Source organism: Marmota monax, unplaced genomic scaffold, assembly GCF_021218885.2.
Source record: "Marmota monax isolate L192 unplaced genomic scaffold, Marmota_monax_Labrador192_F-V1.1 WCK01_AAM20220418_F8-fsc00004, whole genome shotgun sequence".
Classification (NCBI taxonomy): Eukaryota; Metazoa; Chordata; class Mammalia; order Rodentia; family Sciuridae; genus Marmota; species Marmota monax.
The window spans coordinates 16,299,172-16,316,661 of record NW_026692881.1 but is presented as its reverse complement, the minus strand read 5'-3'; the positions used below and the strand labels follow the sequence as shown (position 1 = coordinate 16,316,661).

At 45.6% G+C, this 17,490-nt stretch overlaps 1 protein-coding gene across 3 annotated transcripts in view; it reads left to right on the top strand.

Moving 5' to 3' along the window:
• Positions 1-17,490, top strand: part of Pkd2l1 (polycystin 2 like 1, transient receptor potential cation channel) — a 122,754-nt gene that overhangs the window by 88,088 nt on the left and 17,176 nt on the right. For 2 of the 3 annotated variants that reach the window (XM_058581225.1, XM_046450204.2), the window contains exons 3-5: positions 9,920-10,056; positions 13,364-13,642; positions 14,116-14,229. In XM_058581225.1, the coding sequence (XP_058437208.1) occupies positions 10,053-10,056; positions 13,364-13,642; positions 14,116-14,229 (397 nt within the window). In that variant the 5' untranslated portion in view covers positions 9,920-10,052. Of the gene's footprint in view, positions 1-9,919; positions 10,057-11,889; positions 12,063-13,363; positions 13,643-14,115; positions 14,230-17,490 lie in introns of all 3 variants that reach the window. The other variant, XM_058581226.1, reaches the window with a different exon arrangement.

The following is a 17,490-nucleotide window of genomic DNA, read 5'->3' as shown; positions in this document are numbered from 1 at the left end:
TCTGGTGACACTGTAGAGGCACAAATGGATCTTTTCTCCTACAAGAGCCCAACAAGCTTAGACATTGGGCATGCTCCACAGAGAAAGGACATCTGCAGGCACCAGTAGGCAATGATATCCCCTTGTCTACTCTTCCAGAAAGCATGCAGGATGGTTTGGAGATTCTTCTGATTGTCAAGTTGGAATACTAGAGACTTCTTTATGGAAAAAAGCAGGAATTACACACAGTGTTTTCTCCCAGCAGCAGGCCAAGGGCTAGGAATAAGAGTAAGGAGCAGGTGATGAAGAAACCCTGCAAGCCAATTCACAAGAATTATTTTGTTGAACCCTCACTGTGAGCCTGTGAGGTGGGTTTTGCATGGTTCCATTTAAAAAAAAAAAAAGAGGAATGTGAGATAATGGAAAGATCAAATGAATTGTCCACCATCACAGCAATTAGCAAATTGTGGAGCTGGGAAATAAGCACAGAAATGTGATGCTGGAGCCCAAGCTCAAGACCCTGTTGCCCTGGAACCCTGCAGTGCTCTGACCTCAGATCTTTCCATCAGGAAATAATCTCTGGGTCTGTGGGAAGTCCTGCTTGGAGAGCTTGTAGCCAGGCAGGCTCTGCATCCATTCCTCCAGGGTGGTTCCATGCCCAGGTCTCTCAATTGATGTCCCATTCTCCTCTGGGAAGGGGAAGGTACTAAGGAGCTCTGTGAAATGACTAGATTCTCAGGAAGAGAGGCACCTGGGATTGCCTGGGAGCAGGACAGAGCTCTGCCCTCTGGTTTCAGGGGCAGGCCAACCCCCTGACCAGTGATCAAGCACCTCTATTTCCAGACACACTCACTGGCCAGTGGGAAGGTGCCAAATGAGCCTAAGTGATCTCAGAGGTGGAAGCTCATGTGGTGATGGTTCAGAAGTGCAGGGTGTGGAATCCAAGTCCACCAGTGCTGCTCCTCTTCAGGTTCTGTCAGCAATGTGTACTAAATTCCCTTGCCAACTGCAGGTTTACTCCGTCCTGGTCCAATCCAGGTTGCTAGATGTACTACTATAGACTGGATGACTTTTTCAACAGAAATGTATTTCCCATGGTTCTGATGGCTGGAAGTATCCATTGAAGCACCAGCAGATTCATTTATGATATAGTGATGTTTACAAAGTGGACATGATTGTGTATAATGATGTGAGCTCAACAATGTAGAAAATATTGTAGAAGGGAAAAAGAAAAAAAGAAGTTATTAGGCTGAGATCTGTATTCTGAAATCTACTGAGATAGAGATAACTTTGAAAAATTTGTTCGTGAGCTTCAATGTTCTCATCTGTAAAATGGAGATAATACTATTCATTTTGGAAGATTGCTTCAAATATGAAATCGTGTATTAAGATCAGTAGAGTACTCTACACAGTGTAAGTTGCAATTGTTAATGTTTCATTTAGATCCAGTTTCCTTCATTTCAATATTCAAAGTGATTCATGATTGTACTCTGAATGTTCTCTTCCAGCCTTAATTCTCACTTCCTGCTTGGTATAACTTACACCTTCATCAGACTGTACTCCTCCCAATTTCTGTACTTGATCTTAGCCACAAAGCTGTGAAGCACTAACTACTACTCATTTCTAAACATATTCTGTCTTCTCAACTCTCTTTGCACTCCATTCTCTATGTCAAGATATTACTCATGAGCCACAAATTCCACTCCTACTTATATACCCCAGAGAATTGAAAACAAATATATATACATATTCACAACTTGCATAAGAATATTCATAATGGTATTATTTATAAGAGCCAAAAATAAAAACAATGAAATTGCCCATTTACTGATGAATAGATAAATAAGAAGTATATCCATATATATCCATGTAATGGAGGCGATGGCTAAGGAGTCTAGGTTTCATTTTGAAATAAAACATTGATTGAGGTGATTAACCATATGACTACAAGATATTATATTGTAGTATTTATTTTTTCCCTTTTGTTATTCATATTTATTTATTTATTTATTTTATTTTTTTTTATTTTTTATTGTGGGTTGTTCAAAACATTACAAATTTCTTGACATATCATATTCCACACTTTGATTCAAGTGGGTTATGAACTCCCACCTTCACCCCATACACAGATTGCAGATTCACATCAGTTACACATCCATTGATTTACAAATTGCCATACTAGTGTCTGTTGTGCTCCGCTGCCTTTCCCATCATCCACCCTCCCCCCTCCCCACCTCTCCCCTCCCCTCCCCTCCTCTCTCTCTCTACCCCCTCCACTGTATAACCCTGAGGGTCTCCTTCCATTACCGTGCAATTTCCCTTCTCTCTCCCTTTCCCTCCCACCTCTCATCCCTGTTAAATGTTAATCTTCTTCTCCTGTTCTTCATCCCTACTCTGTTCTTAGTTACTTTCCTTATATCAAAGAAGACATTTGGCATTTGTTTTTTAGGGATTGGCTAGCTTCACTTAGCATAATCTGCTCTAATGCCATCCATTTCCCTGTAAATTCTATGATTTTGTCATTTTTTAATGCAGAGTAATACTCCATTGTGTATAAATGCCACATTTTTTTTATCCATTCGTCTATTGAAGGGCATCTAGGTTGGTTCCACAGTCTTGCTATTGTGAACTGTGCTGCTATGAACATCGATGTAGCAGTGTCCCTGTAGCATGCTCTTTTTAGGTCTTTAGGGAATAGACCAAGAAGGGGAATAGCTGGGTCAAATGGTGGCTCCATTCCCAGCTTTCCAAGAAATCTCCATACTGCTTTCCAAATTGGCTGCACCAATCTGCAGTCCCACCAGCAATGTACAAGTGTACCCTTTTCCCCACATCCTCGCCAGCACTTGTTGTTGTTTGACTTCCTAATGGCTGCCAATCTTACTGGAGTGAGATGGTATCTTAGGGTGGTTTTGATTTGCATTTCTCTGACAGCTAGAGATGGTGAGCATTTTTTCATGTACTTGTTGATTGACTGTATGTCCTCCTCTGAGAAGTGTCTGTTCAGGTCCTTGGCCCATTTGTTGATTGGGTTGTTTGTTCTCTTATCGTCTAATTTTTTGAGTTCTTTGTATACTCTGGATATTAGGGCTCTATCTGAAGTGTGAGGAGTAAAGATTTGTTCCCAGGATGTAGGCTCCCTATTTACCTCTCTTATTGTTTCTTTTGCTGAGAAAAAACTTTTTAGTTTGAGTAAGTCCCATTTGTTGATTCTAGTTATTAACTTTTGTGCTATGGGTGTCCTATTGAGGAATTTGGAGCCCGACCCCACCGAATGTAGATCTTAGCCAACTTTTTCTTCTATCAGACGGCGTGTCTCTGATTTGATATCAAGCTCCTTGATCCATTTTGAATTCACTTTTGTGCATGGCGAGAGAAAGGGATTCAGTTTCATTTTGTTGCATATGGATTTCCAGTTTTCCCAGCACCATTTGTTGAAGATGCTATCCTTCCTCCATTGCATGCTTTTAGCCCCTTTATCAAATATAAGATAGTTGTAGTTTTGTGGATTGGTTTCTGTGTCCTCTATTCTGTACCATTGGTCCACCCGCCTGTTTTGGTACCAGTACCATGCTGTTTTTGTTACTATTGCTCTGTAGTATAGTTTGAAGTCTGGTATTGCTATACCGCCTGATTCACACTTCTTGCTTAGCATTGTTTTTGCTATTCTGGGTCTTTTATTTTTCCATATGAATTTCATGATTGCTTTCTCTATTTCTACAAGAAATGCCATTGGGATTTTGATTGGCATTGCATTAAACCTATAGAGAACTTTTGGTAATATTGCCATTTTGATGATGTTAGTTCTGCCTATCCATGAACAGGGTATATTTTTCCATCTTCTAAGATCTTCTTCTATTTCTCTCTTTAGAGTTCTGTAGTTTTCATTGTATAAGTCTTTCACCTCTTTTGTTAGGTTGATTCCCAAGTATTTTATTTTTTTTGAAGATATTTTGAATGGAGTGGTTGTCCTCATTTCCATTTCAGAGGATTTGTCGCTGATATACAGGAATGCCTTTGATTTATGCGTGTTGATTTTAAATCCTGCCACTTTGCTGAATTCATTTATTAGCTCTAATAGTTTCTTTGTAGAGCCTTTTGGTTCTGCTAGATATAGAATCATATCATCTGCAAATAGTGATAATTTAATTTCTTCTTTTCCTATTTTTATGCCTTTAATTTCTTTCGTCTGTCTAATTGCTCTGGCCAGTGTTTCGAGAACTATGTTGAAGAGAAGTGGAGAGAGAGGGCATCCCTGTCTTGTTCCAGATTTTAGAGGGAATGCCTTCAGTTTTTCTCCATTCAGAATGATGCTAGCCTGAGGCTTAGCATAGATTGCTTTTACAATATTGAGGTATGTTCCTGTTATCCCTAGTTTTTCTAGAGTTTTGAACATAAAGGGATGCTGTACTTTGTCGAATGCTTTTTCCGCATCTATCGAGATGATCATATGGTTCTTATTTTTAAGTCTATTGATTCATATTTATTTTTTGACATACTATGTTTTATTTATCTTTCTGAGTATAATATAAACTTCAAGAGGGAAGGGGTTTGGGGCTGGTTTGTTCATTACTGTATTCTTAACCACAAAATAGTACCTAGCTCATAGAATGCACATAATAAATATGTTAAAGTTCAATCCATAGATTGAAGAACAAACCATAAGGCTGGAAATGTACTTCAGTGGTACAGTGAGCAAGGACCTGGGTTCCACCCCCAGCACCACAAAACAAAAGAAAAATTCATAAAGCATTAGTACTCATTAAAATAATTTCCCTATCCATAGAGAATTAAAAGTATCAAGTTAGGTCTTGCTAAATCTTTTACTGAAAGGATCATTTCCCAGAAATGATCCAGAAAACAAAAACATATACTATACCACTCAGTATCTGTAAGTTTGGGGAAAATAGCAAAGATATAGTGGAGAAAGGTCAAAAAAAGGGGGGAGGCAGGAATACACCAAAATATTTCAAATTAATTATCTTTTCCTTAAAAAATCTCTTACATCTCTTACATATGCACATACAATGGATCTATCAGGCAGCGTACACTGTGTCTTTGTTGAATTTTTTCTCTTGAATGGTACTGGAGCAATTTGGGGAAACAACATCTTCACTATCAGAAGACAAATCAATATACTGTATTCCTCTTTGATTCTTGCAATACAATATACTTGCTTTCCTTTCATTATCTGGAGTGTCTGGAACATTAGAATCTTCTGTTTTTTTCAGTTATATCTGAATCAGGGCGTTTGCCCTGCTAACTTCCCCTTCAGCATTCTCCTCTTCAGCACTAAGAAAAACTGGTGAAGAAGGGCCGGGCTAGGAGGGCTGGGGGGTTGCTTCGGGAGCTTCCTCAATCTTACTCCTTTTCTCAAAGCGAAAACGGTCCAAATTGAAAAGATTCATTTTGGTGGAAACCACCACGCTGAGGGCAGGGGACTTTAAATGAACTATCGGGAGGCTCAGAGGTGGATGAGCTCGGACATCTCTTAAACGCTCACTCGCTACCTGGCCTCTTGGCTCTCTTTCTTCCTTCAGTACTTACTGCCTTGCAGCCTCGGTGCGATGTAACAAAGGTCAAAAAGAAAAAGCTATATTGTAGTATTTAAGTAGAAAAGTTGCATGATATAGAAATTGTAGGTCAAAAAGCCTTCTTCTATTCCTGCTCACATCAGCCACTACAGATCGTGAGATTGCCAGCTTGCCCAAGCAAACAAGCCCTAATGACCTGAAGTTATGCAACCAGCTTCACTATGTGCCCATCCACACTACACATTGCTTCATGGCATTGGGACCGGAGGTCAGAGCTGCAAAAATGGCCTCCATAACTTCAAAGCTCTCAGGCTTTCCCACCTCAGAGGGCAATGTGGAGAGAGAAGGTAGAAGCCATCACCTATTCCTGCCCCAATGTCAGCCCCAATCAGTTCTCTGGGCACAGAGAAATGGGAGAGTTCTCCTAGGTTATGGTTTCTTTGATGTCCAGTGGTCCAAGCTGTGTCCCAAGTACCAGACAGCCAGGAAAGATGGTATGAGTGGATTCCTCTCCCCCCTACCCAGGGGACAGGGCCCAGGGTGGTCTATTCTTCTGTGGCCCATCTGGGCAGCACTAGCTCTGGACAAGATGGGGTGAAACAAGCAATGGGGGCCCCATTGCCATGAATACAGTTCCTTCATTCAGAGAATGTTTATGAACCACCCACAAAGCCCCAAGCTCAGGGAAAATGCAGGTCCCAGGAGCTCCATTTGGGCAGTTCTTGTGATGGACAATATGTCCATGCCTCTGCTGATGGGCCTCAATACAGGGCATTTTAAGAGCTGCTGTCAGAAGGACATTGGCCAGACCACCCTGGGAGAAGCAGAGAAGAGAGCCCGATGGGAAATCCTACCTTAAGTATGAAGAGCAGGTGACAGTTTGGAGGCCCATGGGAGGGAAAGAGACTCTAACATGACACTTCACTGACTGGGATCCTCAAAAATGGCTCTTCCCAGGCCCAGGCTTAAGAGATGGTGCCTCAGGTCCTCAGCTGGGTGGCCCTCATAGAAAAGAGGCCAGTGCATTCATCTAGCCCAACTCCCTGGATTACCAGTTGTGTCTGTCCATGCTCAGAGCTGCTGACTCCCCTCTCACTCCAGCCCTTCTTCCCCTGCTTCTCCCCTGTCCAACACAGCACTGGAGTGTATGGGGGCCCTCCCCAGACACAGGCATATTTGCAGACACAGGTTCCTGGACTAGGGGGAGGCTACTACTACCTATCTCTGGGAACTTGCAGCAGTTCTACAGATTAGAGAGTGAGTGTGACAGGGCAGCTAATGTCTCAGGACAGTGTAGTAATTGTGGGCTGATAGCTAGGGTAGGCAGGAACTAGGATCAAAGGTCTAAGGACAGGATCAGGGTTGGAGATTTGTGCTGTAGCCTGACCTAGCAAGGTTAGCTCTTCCCAGAACACAGGCCACTCCCTACCACCTCCTCTGGAGTTGTGCAGAGGATCTTTCAAGCTTTCCAGAACTTGGAGAACCAGGCCCACATCTAAGCATTCCACCTAGGATGGACACAGAGAAGACAGGCAGACACAGCCCTGGAGCCTCCAATGACAAACTGATGAGCAGAAAGTCTTTCCTGCCTCAACTCAGTCTCTAGGACAAAATGGAGAGAGAAGAGAGCTTAACCTTGATGTGCATTTGTGGTTAAAGAGATGCATCCCCATTAGCTTCCTGAAGTGGCCAAGAGGACCGCAGACTGGGGGTACAGTCCCAATCATCCTCCAGATTTCTGAACCAGCACCGTCCTCTCTCAAGTATACAAAAGAAACAGATCCCAACCATTGCTGTCCCTTTACCCCACTCTTTTCCCCTCCTGAGCTGCTGCCCTTACAAAGTTCCTTTCCTGAGTCCATCTAGTCTCAAGTGCAAAGGGAGCACTAGCAATCAGTACACCCTCCTGGCCTTCCCTTTTCTCTACAGTAACCTTACCACACTGATGTCATCTGTGCTTTCCACTGACAGCACTGAGCTGGCCACAGAAGGGCTGCAGGGTCCAGAGGACAGCTGGCACTGTCCTAAGCCAAGCTTCCCCAGAGCATTTCCCAACCAGGAGTGTGTGTCTCTCCCATCTCATCCATGCTGCCAAGGTATCCACCCGGGAATTGGGTGCTGACTGTGCCTCTCTGTGCCCGCTGGAACGCAAATGCTCTGCTCTGTTTGGGGAATGAAGCCAAAGCTCTGCTGCAACACTGGGGAGCTCACGGATTTCTAAGAGAAATGGGACAAAGCCCAATAGCAAACCACAAAGGTCAGCATCTAAAGGGCACAGAGTGTAAACACACCATATCAAATGGGTAGGAGTTCAGGGAAGGGGAAGAGAGGCCCTTCCCAACAGAGGAGCCCCTAGGATTGGGTAGGCAAGAGAATGGCTTTGAGGGCCAGTGAGGTGGCAGTACTTCTCTCTCTCTCTCTCTCTCTCTCTCTCTCTCTCTCTCTCTCTCTCTCTCGGCGGGGGAGGGGGGAGTACCCAGGATTGAACTCAGGAGCACTGAATCACCGACTCACATCCCCAGCCCTATTTTATATTTTATTTAGAGACAGGGTCTCACTGAATTGCTTAGTGCCTCACTTTTACTGAGGCTGGCTTTGAACTACAATCCTTCTGCTCAGCCTCCCAAGCTGCTGAGATTACAGGTGTGTGCCCCTGGGTCCAACTAAAGCTTCTCTTTACATGCACTGTACTAGGTGTTCTGACAATCTAGTAACATTCACCCACAAAATACCCTTACTTTGCAAGACTCAGAAAAGGTTGCTGGGTGGGAAATGCTATGGCAGAAATGTTCTATCATCTGCCAGGTAGGTGCAGAGATTTAGAATATTTTTTTTCCCGATAGTTATTTCCAACAACAGAACAAACACGTTAAGCAGAGAGTCAGAAGGACACTTGGTGTGCCTCATGTCCCACCCCTTACCAGGGCCCCACTCCAGGCTGCAGACACCCTGAATACTGGACGAGGTACAGTCTGGAAGGCCCACTGGCCAGCTAGAGGCAACCTCCTTCTACTCCACGACCCCACTGCACCTTCCTCCCTTTCCCCAATCCTAGAGGGAAAAGAGGAAATCCCAGGCAAGCCCTCAGCTTTGTGCTTGGCATCCAAGGTTTAAGTGACTGTAATCCTGGTGGACTGCCAGGCTTCTCTCTGCTGCTCTCCCCCCAGGGCTTGGCTCCATCCTTTCAGAGCAATCCTTTTGTTTCCAATGGAAACTTTGGATTTGTAATGTCATCTGACCCAGATGTGCTCTTGGGAAATCCTTGATTTTCCCATGTTTTCCTTTCAAGTAGTGGCCTAGAGAGTCACCCACAGCTGAGGACCAGCAAGAGGGGGAGGAACCAAGTCCAAGAGCCCCACATGGAGCAGCACCAACCCCTTCTCAAATCTTCCAGCCTCAAGAACCTCACAGAGGCCCAAAGGAGGCTAGAGAACTGTCAGTCCCCAGAACATGCCAGACACCCAGCATTCTCATCTCTTAACATTCTTTTCACCAAACTTCTACTTTCAACAGACAAGTGCCCATGTCTTCTTCCTGATGCCCAACAGCTACCTGAGCCTTTGGGCCTTTTGGCCAAGCATCAAGTGCCCAATGACATAGCTTGGCCTTGGCTGAGACCACCCCCACACTGCTGACTCTGGTGTCAGGGGAGGGCCACCTGAGAAACAGAAACCCCAGAAAAGAGATAGGACCTGATGACAGCCAATTAGCTTCCTGCCAGGGCAGGCTGGTACCTGGAGCTGAAGCCAACGGCCAGGTAATCCCATTATCCCTTCGTGGTTTAGGACTATTAAGCGTGAAGAAGTCAAAGGCAAAGGCAAGACAGACCTAGGATTTGTTTGGTGGGAGAGTGTATCTGGATTCATCCAGGAGAGCAGGAACAGAGTCCCATTCAGGGGTGGGAGGACACTATGAACAGGTCACTGGGGAAGGATTGGGAGAAGGGTGTGAGATCAGCACAGGAGGTGAGAGGTGAGGGGTGAATTATCTCTCCCCGAGGTTGGAGCAGACATAGCACTTAGTAAAGAGTCCTGAGGATGGAGGATGCTCCTTCTCCAAAGGAGGGCAAGGGGGCCATGAGGATGGGCTTCACAGACTGCCGGCTACAGGGCGAGTCATTGACCAAGAGCATTCATGTGGGTCCAAACTTCTCAGGGATTCTCTCCCAGTCCAGACAGAATCAGCTAGAATAATGAAGTTGGACAAGCCTGTCCCCGGGAGACATAGGACCTCCCTGGTGGCCTATTTTGTTTCCCTAAAGGTCTCACAAACCCTTTCTTAGGCTGTACTGCAATTTATCCAATCTCCCCTCCCTGCCACCCCCATCTAGCTCTCTAAGGGTCAGACACACATCATGCCTGACAGCCCTGGGTCTAACTGGGCCCCCTCCCTCTGTTCTCTCACAGTGTTTCCCTCACTGAAAGCCATGCCACTTGTCCACTCTCAGGTCTGCTTCTCAGAGGACTCAGCTTCACACAGATCTCCACCAGGCCTCTGGAATGATGAATTCCTTTGAGCCTACAGTGTTACTCAGAGGAAATGGGTAAGTAACAGGAAAGAGCTGGGGAGAGAAATGGTTCCAGGACAGGGACTCTTTGTGTTTGCTTTTCCTTCAGAAAAGAGCAGCCCTTCTGTACTGAGACAGGGTGATGTTTCTGCTGCCACCTCGTGGCCATTTCAGGTAAAGCATTTTAGTGGCCTCTGCTGTGCTGTGATAGAGCTGGAGAGGGAAGAAGTCGAGAATTTGCTCTGGTGTTTGGGGTCCTCTCTCCCCTGTGTATAGAAGACGTTGGAGGAATCCTAACTTCTCCGAATGTGTGTTCTTCCATAAAGCCCTGTAGTTTTCCTCACTTCCTGCCCTTGCTCACGCTGCCTTCCCTGGATGCAGAGAGGAAGTCAATATCTTGACCATGACAATCCCGATTCTGAAGCCTATCACCAGCAGTTGTCTCTCTGATCCTGGGTTTCTTCACCTGTAAAAAAAGATAATAATAATAATTTAAAAACCCATCCCAGAAGATTCCGTGAAAATTAACTAATCTCTTATACTATAAAATGCCTGACTTCTGCATGGTTAACAAATGGTAGTTAATTCTTTATTTCTCTCTTCATACATTATCCATTCTTCAAAGTCCACCTCAATGGCCATTTCCTTCCAAATTTCCTTCCTGTCCCAATTACTCGCCTTCCTCTGCACCACTCTGAGCCTCTGTCCCTCAAGCTGCTGTTGTCACACATTCCACCCATACTCCTCCCAGCTGGGATCTCCATGCAAGTGGCCATCAGTATAGTGTCTTGTTGCAAAGAGGTAATAGGCAAACCTGCCACAGGTCTGGCTTCTATATCAAGAATAGACTGTCATTGTGGGGTGCAGTGGCACACACCTATAATATCTGTGACTCAGTGAGGAGGATTGCAAGTTGGAGGTCAGCCTGGGCAACTAAGCAAGACCCTAACTCAGAAAATAAAAAAAAGGATGGGGATGCAGTTTTGTGGTAGAGTGCCTCTGGTTTCTATCCCCAATAACAATAAATAAACAATTAAAAATTTTAAAAATCCACTATTGTGATTCCTGCTGAAGTGGAGAGCTGGTGCTGTGAAGATCAGCAGCCAAGACTTTCTCTGAGTCTGGGATCAAAATGAGCAACAAATCTCCTAGTACTGACTACTATCTTTCCAAAAATAATTGTTTTCCTGAATATGACAGCACTCGTGATCATTGCAGGAAAAAAAACAAAGATAAAAATCACCTATAGGACTAGGGCTGTAACTCAGTGGCAGAGCACTTGCTTAACACGTGTGAGGCACTGGGTTCAAACCTTAGCATAAAAATAAACAAATAAAATAAAGGCATGCTGCCCATCTACATCTACAAAAAAAATAAAAGAAAAGAAAAATCATCTGTAATTATACCATCCAGAAATAACCCCTGATAATTTCTAATTCATTTTACTCTGTGCATCAAAGTAAGTATAACATACATTTAAAATTGCTATATTATAGGCGTGTATTCCAGATTTTTCACACAACATGTGAAGAAGAGTTTCTCTTGACATTAAATATAGTTAAATGTTAATTTCTGCATGATTGTTCTGATGTGAAGTATCATAATTTATGGAACTTTTTTCTAATGTTGAAACTTTAGGATCTTTTTTTTTCTGTTTTAAAAAACTGTTATCAATGATGCTGATGGGAATATCAGAATAGATTCTTAGACTGGGATTATGGGTTCGAGGAAATGAAGGAAAGGAGCTCTTGCTTCTGAATTCACATTCAGGAAATTGTTGATTGCTGAGTAGTTTCACCAGCTTCCCACTCAGCTATTCTAATATAAGGTGTTCAGCAATGGTGCAGTTCCCTGACCTTTTTTCCCCAGAGAAAACAGTCACCTCAGAGTGCATGTCAGTCAGTGTTTGGTACGGAGGAGAGATGGGCACTGGGCATCTAGGAAGACTCACTGACAGTCACGACTCATTCCAGTCCAAGCAGGAAGTTCACCTCCTTCCTAATGTCTGGACCTAGGACAAGAGATTCATGCAGCTGACTCAGGTACAACAGTGGGGTTTCAAACCAGTCTTAGAGCTGCGCACTTAGAAGGGGCACACTGTGTTATCCAATGGCTCAGTCCAACTCTGGGTTTTCTGGGAGCAAGATCTCCTTATAGAAACACTCCAGACTGCCAGGCACGGTAGCGCATGCCTGTAATCCCAGTGGCTCAGGAAGCTGAGACAGGAGGATTGTGAGTTCAAAGCCAGTCTCAGCAATGGCAAGAGACCTGAGGTAGAGAGAAAGCAGACCAATCCCAGTATCTTTTGTATTGCCATTTTGTGCTCTTGACTGCAGTTCTAGGCCCAGTATTAGAGTTCTAGGCTGGGTCCAGATACCCACTCCACCCACCACCTCCATAAGGAGTCCCAGGTGATATTGTCCTTGCCCCTTAACTCTCTCATCCATTCTTTCCAGCAGGACACAGACTTCTCCTAAATTGAATCCAATACCCCAAAAACACCCTTATATGGGTGTGCCTCATCCATGAACCATGGAGGGCAAACCTCAGAAAAGAATCCAATAATCTGGATTATTAGATTAATCCAATAACCTCTTCAGTCCTTTTTCAATCCCCATCAGGGGTCAAAGAATCTGTCCCCTAAGATCCAAGGCAGGGGCTTCTCCTGCCATTATTCTTTCCTGTGGCTATGAGGGTGGGTAAGGAAGGGAAATGCCCTTCACCACTCACTAGGGGACAGACAGTTCAAGAGGAGACCTTGAAGAGCCCATTGGCTGAGCCTGGTAGGGAGGCAGCACCTCTCAGTCTCCATCCCCGGCTTTGGTCCCCACCCCGATCCATGTCGGCCCTTTGAGGTGCTTTTAGTGGAAATCAGCTCCAACCTCCAGTGGAGTCTGGCAGCTTCCCTCTTCCCTCAGCTCCTCTTACTACCCTTTCATCATCTCTTCCACTGGGACTCAGGACATCCCTCCCCAGGCACCATCTGCTCCCCCAGCACTCACCTCTGTCACCCATCCCACTTCTGCTCTACCTGAACATCACCTTCCCCTTCCCCTCTTTCTCCTCTTTAAACCCTGACTCCAATTTCCCTCAAAGCCCCTTTCTTTTGTGCCCTGAGACTGAGAGAGAGAGAGAGAGAGAGAGAGAGAGAGAGAGAGAGAATCCCTGACAGGATTGATGGTCAGCCCCACGCTCTGTCCTTCCTTGCTCCCTCCCCTAGCCAGTCACAGACTCCCTCCCAAGGCAGGAGGCAGAGGCTGGGTGAAAGCAGTTGCTCTCAAAATCCCTTTACCAGGCCTCTGTGGGGTAGGCCAGGCTGTGCCTTTGTCCCCCATTTCTCCAGGAGAGAGTGGGCACCTGGAGTGCCAGGATCCCACCTCCATCCGCATGAATGCCATGGAAAGTCCCGAAGGGCAGGAGATGCAGAAGCTGGGGAACAGAGCTTGGGACAACCCTGCTTACAGTGGTTCCCCTTCTCCACATGGGACGCTGAGGATCTGCACCATCTCCAGTGTGGGGCTCCCACGGGCACAACCCAAGAAGCCTGAAGATGGACCCCAGGAGAAGATACAAGGGACCCTGGTGTCCAGCTGCTGCCTCCATATCTGTCACAGCATCAGAGGTACTGGGTGTGGGGAGGGCTTCTCTGGGGTATTGGAGCCAGAAATTTTGAGGAGTGAAAAGGTACTGAAGAAGAGGTGAATTCTCAGTGTCCCTTTGTAACTTGCCTGTGTTGGAGCCTGGCCCCAGGACACACAGGCCAGTCTTATGGTCTGCCAGGGGGGCACCTGGCACAGTCATTCCTCTGGGGGCCCATTGGGGTGCATGGGAATCAGGTTGAGGGAGGACACAGCTGGGATGAGGCCCTAGACCTCCCCACCTGGAACAGGTGCCTAACTTTCATGACTTGGCTCTCTGCAACTCTGAGCCCTCACCCATCTGCTTCAGGGAGATTGGAACAGGGCTGGCCTGGTGTGGGAAGAGGAACCAATTCTGTCAGGGGACAAGGGATGGGTAAGGAGATGGGGTGAAGTCCAAGGACAGGTGGGAGGGGTACTGGGGGGAAACATGTTGGCATCCCTCCAATACTCTTAGGACTCTGGGGAACAACCCTGACTGAGAACACAGCGGAGAACCGAGAACTGTATGTCAAGACCACCCTGCGAGAGCTTCTGGTGTACACGGTGTTCCTGCTGGACATCTGTCTGTGTAAGTAGCATCTGCCTCCGTGGACGTCTCAGTGGGCGGTATGTGCAACATCTGCATGCACATGTGTGTGGGTGATGCCTGTAGGGCCGTGTCCACCTGTGTGAGCAGACTGCACCCTGGGAGCTATGTATATCAACATTCAGCTCCTGTTTACTGCCTTTTCAGCCTAAGGCATTTCTTTGACAAAGAACTTGTCACTGCAATCAGTGAAAGAAGGTGGGTTCACGAAAGTGGTTTTGTACAGAATAACAAGGGGAACCCAGGTTTTAAGTGCAAATTCCTGACACTGACTCAGCAGCCACTGTTTTCTGCTGGAAGGTGGAAGTTTTTTCCTTTCTGGAAAGAATGGAAGATCACTCCTTTCTGTTTGTGGTTTTCATGTGGTTAGTTACTGTGCTACATTTGGTCCATGACTCTTTAGGGGCAGGAAGAAGACAATTGTGGAGCCTTCGAGCTCAGATCCCTGAGAAGAGAGTGAGGATGGAGGGTGTGGTGGAGTCCCAGGGGAGAGCCTATCACCCACAGGCAGCTGGGGCAGCTTCTATGAAGCTCTAGCTGTGCACCCAAGCTGGGGAGGTTTGGTGTCTAAGCTCAGAGAAGCAAGTGGAAAGATCACAGGGAAGCCTATGACAGATAAACTCAAAGGACTGTAGGTGATAATGAAGTTGAGCCATGCAGAGGCTCCTAGGCTGTACAGATGAGGGCAAAACCTTTATATTCAGTTCCTTCCTTCCTTTAAGAGGGGTTTTACCTGCTTGCTGGTGATGCCTATATAGTTGTATGTGTGTGTGTGTGTGTGTGTGTGTGTGTGTGTGGTGACTGACGCTCAACCCAGCTGTGGTGCCTCCTTACTTACTCATCCTCAGCAGGCTCTGTGATTTGAGGGTGCACAAATCCTTGGAAAGTGAGATGTAAAGTTCTCATAACAGAGGTGTTGATAGGAAATGTCATCATCTCTGTGAATCATCCCCACTGTGTGGGACCCCTGGGGGCTGGACAGATGTACTTGCTTCTGCTGTGTGCTGTGGGGACTCACTGTGCTGGGCAGAGGGGTCTGCTCTGGGGGCTTTCCTCCTATACACAGCACAGTGCAGAGGAGACTGTGTAGGGACAGTGGTCAGACCAGGATTCACATTGTGGGGCCATTGGATTCCTTTCAGAACATGACTGTCAGAGACTCGTTTGTTGATGTACTGATTTTCCATTCTAACCATCTGCTAGGAATGAGGGTCCTCTCCTTCCTCACATCCCATGACTGCAGCTGAAATACACAAACAGCCTTTTTCTGCAGGTGATCAAGACATCTAGGTGGAAGCTAGAGTCCTGAAGCCCAGAAGTCCCATCATCCTATGGTCTCCTCTTCCTAAAAGCTCAATGCACTTGTGAGTGCCAGATGGTCTGTGACTTGCCAAAGTTTAAATCAAAGACTCAGTCTAATAACTATAGAATCTTTGAATGAGGGTATAGAATAAGCAGAGAACTCTTTCCCTATTACCCCTCCTGCGTGGCTTTGCTGATGTCCAAGCGGGCACAGCCTGGGGAGTGTCCATGGGGATTTCACAGTCTCACAGGGAACCCACTTTGCTGTGGGCAGCTCTCTTTCTTTCCATTTATGGAGCTCCTTCTGCTGTGCCAGACATTGAACTGAGGGACAGAGATGACTGATACTTGCGCCTTTACCCAGAGGGCTTCACCTTCTCCTTTTTAGGATTTTCTTCAATCGAGCCATCTACTTTCCATTTATTTTCTGATGGAATAGCCTTTCAACCGTTGGAATGAACATAGTGACCATATTTCTCCTTAGTCATCTGTTCCCCAGCTTAAATAATGTCTGTTTTCTCAAGAAAGCAGTCATCATAACATGGTGTTCAGGGTGGTATTATGTGGAGATTGAAGGTGTAGGCTCTGAATCTGCACAGATTTGGCTTCAAACACCACACTCTGCCATTTACCATTTGAGAAAACTTGAGCAAGTTGTCTAATTTCTTTGATTGTCAATTTCCTCACCAGTAATTACTTGATCCAATATGATTGTGTGAGTATTATGTGGGCTACCCTCCCTGAAGGCTGAGACTCAGTGCCTGACATATATTAAAACCCATTTCAGAGTGTTCACCATGCTGGTTTTCCTGTCCCCAGACTTGATCAATTTGATGCCCATTATTGGACAAAATACTCCTTGGGCAATCTGACAGCTAAAACCTGGGATGCTATTACTTCTGGTGGATCAAAAAGTGAACATTCAAAGAAGTGAACATTCAAGCTGAGAATTGAGAAAGAGGATTTAGCCTCTTGAAAGGAAAATGAAGAGATAAGAAGTTTCTAGGAAGAGAGGTTGTGCCCAGCAGGGATAGAGGGCACAGTTTAGTGAAGGTGCATCATTGTGGCTGGAGCAGAGATGGGGAGGAGCAGAGAGGTGAAGAGATCAAGGCTGCTGTGTAAGCAAGGAAGGCCAGCAAGGGCCTGTTTGGGCATGTCATGGAAGGGACACTGAAGGGGCCACTGAAGGAGCCACTGAAGGGTTCAAAGCATAGGAGTGACATGATACATTTGAGTTCTCCTAATTCTGGAGGGAGAAGAAAGTCCTGGGCACAGAGGTGTCTCTGGGAAATTTGAGCAGGAAAGGTGATGGTCCTGTGCTGAGCACATCGGCCGGTATATTTTATTTAACCCTCACAGCATTCTTACCAGGGTCACTGAGTCAGTTTAGTTGATTTAGCGTGCTGGTTAAGCACTGGAGCTCTTAGTCAGACTGTCTGGGTTCAAGGCCTGGCACTTTCAAGTGTGATCTGAGCAAGTTTGCTAATTTCTCTTAGCCTTGGGTAGTGATCACGTCCACCTGATAAGATGGCTGTGATGGTGGAATGAAATAGCCCCCCAATATTGTGCTAAGAATTTAGCATGTCTGTCTGTCTCTCTGGCACATGGTAAGTGAGGTCTACTGTGCAGACTATAAATCTGTACTGCAGCATCATGAACCCAGGGAGCAATGGAGGTTAAAGGAAGGAGAAATAACCTGATACCTTTAAATCTCTGAAAACCTTCAGCTTCTCTGGAGTTGGGATCTTAGTACTCCTTGAAGTCATTTCATTCATTATATGACCTGAAGATGTGCCATTGAACTGCCTTTGACCTTGAGAATTAAAGTCTTCACCCTCAAAATACCAGACTCCTCAAGAATGCTGTGAAACTTGGAAAACTTCATATTCTGAGGGTTCTTCCAACAAATAGTAAAATAATATTCCTGCTAATTCCATCCTT